The 11,017-nt window shown below is 35.5% G+C and overlaps 1 protein-coding gene across 1 annotated transcript; it reads left to right on the top strand.

Annotated features, from left to right (window-relative positions):
* Nucleotides 1-4,129: 4,129 nt before the first annotated feature.
* LOC116165122 (kinesin-like protein subito) lies at nucleotides 4,130-7,300 on the top strand. Its single transcript, XM_031479420.1, has 4 exons — nucleotides 4,130-4,459; nucleotides 4,507-4,786; nucleotides 4,836-5,073; nucleotides 5,740-7,300. The coding sequence occupies exons 1-4, from the start codon at nucleotides 4,295-4,297 to the stop codon at nucleotides 7,202-7,204; spliced, it is 2,148 nt and encodes a 715-aa protein (XP_031335280.1). The 5' UTR covers nucleotides 4,130-4,294; the 3' UTR covers nucleotides 7,205-7,300.
* Nucleotides 7,301-11,017: the final 3,717 nt, after the last annotated feature.

Raw genomic sequence — 11,017 nt, 5'->3', positions numbered from 1 at the left:
TTTGTAGAAGTTAACACTTTGCAAAAAGATCCTTACGTAACGAGTTGTCCTACGAAATATTTGGTTTTAATTGCTGTTTGGACTACATATTTTTGTTAAAAAATATCTTTAGAACTAAATTTTTTGTTCCAAGAAGTGATAAAACGGTTTCAGCAAATAGTCACACAAGTTTTTGACAACAAATGTTAACTTGATCCTGGTGCTTACTGGTTACTTGAGAAGCGAGGGTGGAAGTTGTTGAATTATCTAAAACGAATTACAATATAAGTATCTACATCTATATAAATATAAAACTCAAGTCTACACCCTTTTGCGCCTATAGGTACAGTTGGTAATAATTCTGCGTCAATTTGTACCTGTTACTTACCTTGCATAAATAGGAAAGAAATAACAACACATTTCAACCCTCTTCGCGTTTCAAGCACAAAACAATCTGTTTCAAAATGTGGAAAACGATGCCTTTTTGATATTTTATTGTTACAATCCGCCACACAACACTTTTTACGGTCACGTAACTTGTTCATATTTTAAATCTTTCAAAAGTCAAAATTGACATGTGTAAAACCTGTGTACGTATAAAATCGACGGTAAAAATATTTCCTGTAACGAGCAAAATTACAGGTTTTGCAAAAAAATATTCGAGTCTGCGATAAATAGTTCTCCATACAACCACGGGAAACGCTGTAATCAGTGAAAATTTAGCGCCATTTATGTTTCTGTTCTGTGAAGGTCTTATTCTGTGATATAGACGGCTGTGCTTACCCGAACCTTCATGTCACCTCACCCGTTACTCCAAAAAGAGAGAACGCAAGCACCGGCGCAATGTGCTGTAACACCGTCACCAGAATCGGCGAAGCGTCACCTCGGCGTTAACCATTGAGTTAGAAAACTAATATAGGGAATCGAATGCTTGGTCAGACGTAGACCACGGGAACCAAAAGTCACCTCTGGCTTTGATTAAAGTACCACACCACTTCCGTTATCATTAGCGTCTCACTTCAGTGGCGTAGACATATAATTTTCTTTGCACTAATAGGAATAATAACAAAAAAAACGTATAGAAGGAGTAAAATACATGCTCGTGGTAAAGTAAACAAAATAGACAAGGATGGGAAAGTATGCAGATTTAATTCATTGATTACAAATCTAAATATACATCGATGTGTTCCAGTAGTATAATTAAGGCCAGTTTACTATAGCCACTACAACTTGATAAAGCCGGATTTATAGTTCCGTAGCCGTAAGAACGTAATAACCATTGAGTTAGAATTGAGGGAATCAAATGCTTGGCCAGACGTAGACCACGGGAACCAAAAGTGGCCTCTAACTGTGATTAAAGTACCACACCACTTCCGTTATCATTAGCGTCTCACTTCAGTGGCGTAGAGATATAATTTTCTTTCCACTAATAGGAATAATAACAAAAAAAACGTACAGAAGGAGTAAAATACATGCTCGTGGTAAAGTAAACAAAATAGACAAGGATGGGAAAGTATGCAGATTTAATATAATCATTGATTAGAAATCTAAATATACATCGATGTGTTCCATTAGTATAATTAAGGCCAGTTTACTATAGCCACTACAACTTGACAACTCCCATTAAATTCACTGTGTTGATCAATAGCTACAATTGATTGGTTGGTCTCAGGTTCATTACAAGTTTTGATAGTAGATACCTACTGCATATTTGACGAGATATTTGATGAACATTTTCCGGTGCAACCTTTGGTCGAAATCACAGTCAATGAAGCGTTGTGAGCACAAAAGTAAATTTCGAGAGCTGTTCTTGAGTACTGGTTCGTTTGGAAAACTAAGAAACATAAACTATAGGTACCTACCTACAACCTCGCCTACAACATGATAAATGACATGTCTTACCGATGAAAGGAAATGCCCTGTTTCTTCCCTTTATGAGAAATTTTGCATGATACGCAGCTAATCATTCTCAATTCACAAAATTGCGTGTGATGAAAACACTATGAGGCAGTTAGTCATTTATATAAACCAGAGCACAAACCGATCCGAAATTATTAGGTAAAAAAATGGTAAATTTATTAAAATTTGAATTTGGTGGAAAACTGACAGTGACAGGACCCGCGTTTTCATATGTCAAATAATGTCGGCCAAAATGTACCTTCACGGGAACCTATCCACGCGAGTGGCCTCTATCTGTGGCAACTTCCGTCTACAAAAATTCTTACCCCCTCTACCATTATATTCCCTCCATTAGTTTTCTATCTCAATGAATGGAACACATCGATGTATATTTAGATTTGTAATCAATGATTATATTAAATCTGCATACTTTCCCATCCTTGTCTATTTTGTTTACTTTACCACGAGCATGTATTTTACTCCTTCTATACGTTTTTTTTGTTATTATTCCTATTAGTGGAAAGAAAATTATATCTCTACGCCACTGAAGTGAGACGCTAATGATAACGGAAGTGGTGTGGTACTTTAATCACAGTTAGAGGCCACTTTTGGTTCCCGTGGTCTTCTCTTATATATATGCTGGCCAAGCATTTGATTCCCTCCATTAGTTTTCTAACTCAATGACGCCAAAGCAAGTTTAGTTGTTTCAGTTGTTTACTGTTTGTTTGACAAAACACGTGTTTTGTGGTTTGGTTCAAGTTCATAGAAGACATACTTTGTATTATAGTTAAACAGCCATTGCATGATGTGTTGCCTAAAATTTGAACACAAAACCCTTTATAAGAGCACCGTATTAAAGTTACTTTTCATTTAGCTAAAACGTCTTAACTTTAGCACCCTGTATAAGGTTGCACACGGTATACCATTATACAACATCATTGTGCCATTTTTCCATGAAAGTTTTACCATAATTGCTTTTAGGTAGGTTGGCAACACTGATCGAGCCATAAGTTAATCGAACGCAACGACTGGTCTAGACCACTCGTTGCGTGAAAGTCATGCGCAGTAGCAGCTACAGGACGAATCTTGCAGGGGTTATTCAGTGCCCTAACCTATACATTCACATATTTTCTGTGAAATAAAACATGGAATTGTTCGAGGATTTTCTGGTTATTAATAACAGTATCCATAATCCAAAAACAAAACAAAATACAAAACTGACAAATGACAGTTCAATTCTTGTCTGTGATTGGTTAGCGCATAAAGTATTGTCCACGATTCGGGTATGCAGCTAAACTTGAACTTATCCCTATCGTATACGATCATGACGTCATGGCAGCCGGTCTCATCACATGCACATCACGGAGCATATCGACTAACTTCGGGAATCGATAGGACGGTATATGTTGACGTTTGCCACAGACCCAAAAACTTTAATTTTAAATTTATTACACATTTATACTTCGTGTGGAATAATGGAGCAGACTTAGCTATTAGAAGTTATTCTTGGGTAGGTACATAATTTTGGACAATTCTTTAGTAGATAGGGACAAGATGATGTGTAGACGAGAGAATAATATTTTCATTAAATAGATAAATCGATGATTCCTAAACTTGTTGAATTTCTCGGAACCAAATTGTCAAATAGTATCAAATGTCAAAAGCGGTTTAAGCCCTTGCACTATTCCTCTCTGAAGCAACACTATCCTTTTATGAAGGAATTCCTTATTTTTTGCGGTAAATGTTATAAGAGCGATCTTGTCCTTATTGAACTTTCAAATTTTCAATAGTCAATGTGGTAAATACTTTTCACGCCCCAACAAATGAGATGGTGCTGGCCATTTGATCAATGTTCATTTTTTCCTACGAGTAACAATAAAAGGAGAGAACCTTGCATTAAAAGGGGACAAGACGGAAATGGAGAAAAAGGAAGTTAGAAGATGAGAAACGCGCCATTATTGGCAATGGTGTAATAAAACAAAATTGACATAGTCTCTTCTGTTTTATGATAAGTCAAGTCGACATAACTGACCAGCGCACAGGAAGTGATATGATGACGACTTCCGTCGCGTGTTATGCTATTTCCCACCACCGTTGTATTCTCTCCTCTTATTTTTACTCGTAGATTTTTCCTTCATTGCATAGATAAACAAATTTGATGGTGACCCTGTATTATTAAAAATATTCTGTGGCAGTAACTGTTGTCGGCCTGTTTTTGTTACCAACTAAAAACTTCAAATATAGTTAACGGTTTACAAGAAAAGATAAACTGGTTTAGAAGATTCGATTGTTAATAAATACAAATCATCTTTTGCGTGAACATTGTGCAGTGTTTAGTCAGTACCAGGCTCTTGTTCTGTGTTCCCTAAAATATCTTAGTGTTGTACTATCGCCAAATATACGATAATACCTTGAAATGGAGGGTTTTAGTATTATAACAAAAAACATATCCTACATTAGAGCAAGAGATCCAAGTATTCAATTACATTACAATGTAGCAAATATTCGAAGAAATTTAGTGTCACAACTTGCTACAGTCGATAACAGTGTTCAATCTACTGAGGAAGAAGAAGAGGAAGATGTAAGTTTATTGTACCAACTTTTATAATGCTTAAAAGTTATTTGCAGGTTCACCATTACCAGGTTTATCTCAGAATTAAGAATAATAAAGACAACTCTGACCTATACGGTGTAAAAGACTCCAGTACACTTTTCTGTAACATCCCAGATGGAGCACAATGTATTAGAAATATTCGTGAAAACATAACAAAAACCTTTAAATTTTCAAAAATAATTGAGCCAACATGTACCCAAACAGAACTCTTTAACAGCATTGTTAAGCAAAAAATATTGTCGTTTATAAATGGCTTTAATTGTACGCTAATGTCATACGGTGCTTCTGGATCAGGTAAATTCAAGTGTAACCAATCTGTTGGATAAGTTAGGTTTTTCTGTAGGCAAGACTTTCACTATGGTTGGAACCACCAATGATCCAGGAATTATTCCTCGTTCACTGGAGTACCTTTTTAGAACATTGCCCAAGTTACCTGAAATGCCTCATATGAAACCGACCATTTCTGGTGAAGTTGTTGCTATGAACGAGAGCGCCTGTTTAAAAGATAAAGCTACCCGAAATTTGATTTTAAGTGGACATCAGATTAATATGGACCATTTGCATCATGTTCAAACTTACAAGTAAGTATTTATGTGTACAAGACACGCAATGTTCCACTCATAACTGGAATAATTATTTGATTGAATATTGCTATTGCATTTTAAATCTTATTTCAAACCTTAAACTATACAGCACATGGACCGCAATTTACCCTATGGTTCCTGTTAATATTGGCGGTCAAACCTCGGGTCAAAAAGAGCACAGAGCAGAGTTGTGGGTATGTCCCGTCTCAGGGTAATTGAAGCTCTTGAATATTGGGTGAGTTCAGCATACAGGGAAATAGGAATTTAACATCTGCTATAAAATAAACTTATTTAAATGTCACAACTGATCTAAATACTAATAAACCACGCAGGGAAATGATGGAACAATTCAATTTCTACTTCAAACGATATAATGCGGATCGTCCTTTGTAAGAATTGTATTGCACTCATGAAAGTTGTAATATTCCACGGGTATTAGTCATATATGAACTCTATCCACCTAAAAAAATTACTGCTGTTCTGTGACCTCGGCTGTGACTTCATGGCAATACTAAAATAATAATAATAATAAAAATAAGAGTTTTAGTTAACTACATTTTTCATTCCATATCTTCCTTTGCTATCACATACATGTACATACATAACAAATGGTAATTTAAAAGAATTTTTGTGTGCACATAGTACAGTTTTGTTCCTTTACAGAGCGATGCAAGAACGATTAAGTGGAGAGCCGGTTGGAATGGTGGACGACAGTTTAGAAAATGATGTGTTCATGACCATTTGGGTATCATTTGCGGAAATTTATAATGAAAACATTTACGATTTATTGAAACCCGAGCCGTGCAGAGGGCAACAGAGACAAAAGCTTCGAATAGGAACCAGAAATGGTAGTACTTTCATTAAAGGACTTACAGCGGTTAGTGTGTCTTCGGGACTAGAGGCCTATTTAATATTGCAGTATGGGCTTCATAATTTAAGCTATGCAGCGACAGCCTTAAATGAGCATTCCAGCCGTTCTCATTGCATATTTACATTGCAGTTGGTTCAAGCATCTAACATAAAGAAGGGAATCCATGTGAGCGTGTTCAATTTTTGTGATTTGGCAGGCTCTGAACGTAGCAAAAAGACGAATAACGCGGGAGACAGACTAAAAGAATCGAACAGCATCAATACATCCCTTTTGGTTTTGGGAAGATGTCTAAAATTAATACGAGATAATCAAAAATCTAAAGATAACAAAATGATACCGTTTCGTGAATCAAAATTAACGCAACTATTTCAACATGCATTGTTGGGTAACGAAGCGGTTTCAATGATGGTCAACATTAATCCGGCACGCGAAATGTTCGATGAAACCCAGCATACCTTAAATTTCGCAGCTATTGCTAAAAATATTTGTGTTGAACCACAAAAAATCAAAACCGACGATAAAAGGCTGTCTCAATTTATGCAACAAGATAGTGGTTTTCCTAAGGATAACGCTACTAGAGTGGAACTGGAAAATCAGATATCCCTTTTAACTGATGAATGGCACAAACAAAAAGAAAGGTTTAAGGAGGAAAAAAGTAATTTCGTACTATATTATCAAAGAGTGCTGGCAGAGACGAATAAAATAGGAGAAGAACGATATCATAAATTGAAGAATTTACTAAATGACATTTTGGAAGATGAACAAGCTGAAATTGAAAAAAAAAGATCTCGCATGTCAGTTATTGTAATAGATAGTTCCTCAGATGAAGACGAAGAGGAAGAATATGATGAAATACTACTGTCAAAAATTGCGGATCTTCAAACTGAGTTAAAAGAAGTAAAGGCTAAAAAAGACGAGATATTATTAGAAAATAGTGAATTAGAAAAAATTGATTATAAAACTGAGTCCTTGTCAATGAAAGTAGAAATTGCCGCTTTGAAGTCGCATTTACTTAACATAAATGAGCAAATTAAAGAAACTAAGGCTTATGTAGAGTTTAAAGTGAAAAGTGCTGCCAACGAAGGTAGCGATGTTCCAAGCTGTTCTTCATCAACCATTCCTGTGGATATTGTACATGAAGACGTTTTGGAGGAGGAAAATGAATTTTACAATGAACAAAATAACCAAGTAGAGACAAGTATGGAAGACAGCGCTTTAGGAGATGATCTAGAATTCTTGTGGTCTGCAAAAGTGTGATATATTTGGTTTTCTGAAACTTTCTTAGTTATTTATTTGTAAAATATGTAAATGTGTAATTGTGTTGTTGAATTATAATATACTTACTATGTTTCACTGGTGTTGAATATTTAATCACTGTGATGTTATAGCAAAATTAAGGCAGGTCATAAATTAGTCATAAAAATGCTAAATGGTTACAACGGGTCTGGTATAAGATTTTGTTTTTCCAACTAAAGGGAGAGAAAAAACCAGGTTTGCCAATGCGACTGACGTTGGAATAAATTTCTGTCGTTAAAAATCAACAAAAATATGACTTTCAGTTTTTTTCTAAAATCACTCGCCCTCGGTAATGCTTAGGTAAAATTATATGTTCTATTCAAAATTGTAGTGTAAAAGCTCGTGTAAAAGTACATTTCATTTGATATTTTATTTGGACCTCTGGATAGTTTGTGAGATACAAAATAGGTAACAAGAAAGAATGTAGCCATGCTGCACGTATCTCAGCGTGCGACATAGAGGTACATATATTTTGATATTTGCTCACGTCGTCACGTTAATGCTTAAAATGTACTGTTTCAAAAAATTGTTGCAATGTGTCAGGAATAACTTTAAAAATATTAGTACAAAAAGTTATCGGCTGAGGGATAGTCTGAAGAATGGCCGTATACACTTGAGATCGTATGTCGTCAATATAATATCTGCACATGGTTTTATGTTTTTGAGCTGTTCTTTTAGTTTGATGCAATATCTTGTGCTCCTGTACATTTTACAGAAAAGACTCTGTTGGTTATGCTCTCGCGCACTTATCTCTGACACGCTCGCACTCGCTGGGATTTCCTATACCTAAATTTTTTAACTTCTGAGACGTCTGCCACTATTAAAGCTACACTTAATATCGCCTACTAGGATATATTTAAAGTAGTGACAAAAAGAGGAATTTTTTTATGTATAATTTTTATAGGGTCCTCATGGTTTAGTTCAGGGGTGTTTTTCCCTACATTGGAGGGCGTCTTTCGCTACCAACGCTGCACTTGAAATCGTCTGCCATAGCATATTTGAAAACTGGAAAAATGGGATTTCTTGATACAAATCTTTTCCGTGACCCTTATAGTTTGGTAATTTAGTTGATCACCTAAAGAAGTAACCTATTCAGCGCCGCCCCAAGTTAATGCTGCCACTTACGACTGGCAGACGAGTGATTTTATTATTAGTTTTCAATGTACTTTCAGCCTGTATTGTCGAATTTTTTGTCGCTTATGGTTTAGTTACTATGTACGCTGCCTCCCGGTCTAAAAGTAGACATAGGGAAAAACAATAGATTATGTGATGTACCCAGGCCAGTCCCGAGAGACTGCGCTACACAAGATTTAAATTCAAAACTTTCCCTCCCAAACTAACTGAACCCCATGGCACGTGATCGTCTAGACAAAGCTACCTAACTTGAATAACCGAATAATAGGACCATTTACTACGTTGTGTTTTTAAGAGTCGCTACAAGATAATGTGCTGCTTGTCGGAGTGAGGATCAAGTAAGGAATACAAATAAAACAAGTACATGCTTTCAAAACGAAGATTTAATCCAAATAATTAGCATTGCAAGATTAAATTTAGAAAATGGTAGTTCACCGAGTACAAATATGAAAATAGGCTGAGAAAAAAAAGAACTGACCAAGAAAAAACCCAGCCAACAAATTAATATTGAACTTTATAGCAAAATTAGTTATCTGTAATGGCATGAATGCATGTTGTCAAGTACAACAATACAATGTCGAATCCCAGACTCCACTGGAATTCCTAAAGAATAAATATTACACACACGTAACAAAAACAATCATTAAAACATTACAATAAATTCATATAATAGGTTTGGATATTGGATGGCCAGTCCAAATCCCACACCGAGTAGTCATTAGTTGCTCTGGTCATGACATGTCAACATTGTATGAAATCGCTAGGAGTTGGCCTCTCAGAAGAGCCTTTCACATAGGAAGGATATAGTTGTTTAACACAACCATAAGGTCACAACGAGAACACGCCACACGCTTTTAATGAATCCCTGCGCAAGTGAGGGCGGGCTTAGCCGCCAGCCCCATGTACGACTAGCGGGACCCCAACTCTTTCATTCATACATCTCTAGGGCCAGTCCAACCCACTAGTCTTAAAATGCCGGGTTATAAATTACCGAACTCCAGGCTCTCTACCATGAGTACTGACAATAACCGATCAAAAGACAAATCATGACATAACATAAATAACAGAGTAACCAACGGCAAACTCGCACGCATACCAAATTATAAACAAAATATACCTACACAATTTATGTACCTAGGTGTTGACAGTCGACATATTTGCACTGGCATAACAAAAACTGACACAAAACCAATATTCGGTCACTACATGACAGGGATCGACTAAACGAATTGATTAGCAATATCGGCAAGATGGCTCTTTTCAAAGACACAACAAAAAAACAGTACATAAAATATAGGTATACAGAGTGGTGACTTTCCTAACGCATCATAAGGATTTCAATGTAAAATTCATAACATGCGATTATTGGCTCCCCAAATTATTTTAGAGTAAAAATGCATTAAGGTTTTTTGTAGGGAAATAGTACATTATACTTATATCAAGGTAGAGAAGTCCACTATTACCTCGCGCCTCGAGATGTAATCTTGGTGCTCAGGCAATAATAGACTTCTCTACCGTGGTATATATACTATTTTTTTCACTACTAGCACTTGAAATCCTCTAAATTAACATATTATATACATACACATACACATAGAGGGTTAACGGTTGGACAGAATTGTTTGTTTCTCAATCAAGTACAAGTCAAACAGGCCGTATTTTGTTCTGTCATTGAGATTTTTCAAAGAGTAATTTCGTTCGAATTTTTTCAAAATGTGATAATTTTAGGTATGTAATTTCTCTGGAAATTGCGAATGGTGGCAATTATTCGTTTTAGAGAACTTGTCTAAACGTTCATTGAGCGAAATTTCGGGATGTGTTTTCTAAAAGTGACAGCGTGACAGTTCTCATTATTGACTAATAGTTAATAATGTCCACATTATTAACCACTTTGAACAAATGCCGAGAAAGCCTACTTTACAAGTGGAAAAAAGGTTAATAATCATGTCATCAGACGCTAGTAGTGAAAAAAAAAATTTTTTACGTCAATCAACCGTATTAGTTTTCAATTTTTTGCATAATAAAGACGGAAAATTGGAAAAATAAAACCCGCATCCTTTTCAATAATCTGCGATGCCATGGAATTTTCTAATACGAAAAGATATACAGTTAATTCCAGTTATCAATTAGCAGCAGTTCGAAATGGATTTTATGATCGACTTGGTTACTGTCTTGCAGTTAATGGTGACTTATTCGAACATTTATTGTAAATTATTATATTAGGAAACCGTTTTTAGTAATTTGGTCTTTCTTTATGTTGAATTCGCTGTTCTAAATATAATACTTTTTGATAGAATTTGATTTGTTTTATAGCAGACATTCCATGGCATGATGGATATTGGCGTAGTTTTGTATTATATAATTCCATGGCATCACAGATTATTGAAAAAGATAGGGGTTTTATTTTTCCAATTTTCCGTCTTTATTGTGAAAAACATTGAAAACTAATACGGTTGATTGACGTAAACAAAAATTTTCTACAAAAAACCTTAATACATTTTTGCTCTAAAATAATTTGGGGAGCCAATAATCGCATGTTATGAATTTTACATTGAAATCCCTATGATGCGTTACGCAAGTCACCACCCTGTATATCTCTGCGTGTGTCAGTTCTGAACTTTAGCCAGCCTCTGCTACGTC

This window comes from Photinus pyralis, unplaced genomic scaffold (assembly GCF_008802855.1).
Source record: "Photinus pyralis isolate 1611_PpyrPB1 unplaced genomic scaffold, Ppyr1.3 Ppyr1.4_LG2, whole genome shotgun sequence".
NCBI lineage: Eukaryota > Metazoa > Arthropoda > Insecta > Coleoptera > Lampyridae > Photinus > Photinus pyralis.
Note: the sequence above shows the minus strand (reverse complement) of the source record. Positions and strands in the feature narration are given on the sequence as shown.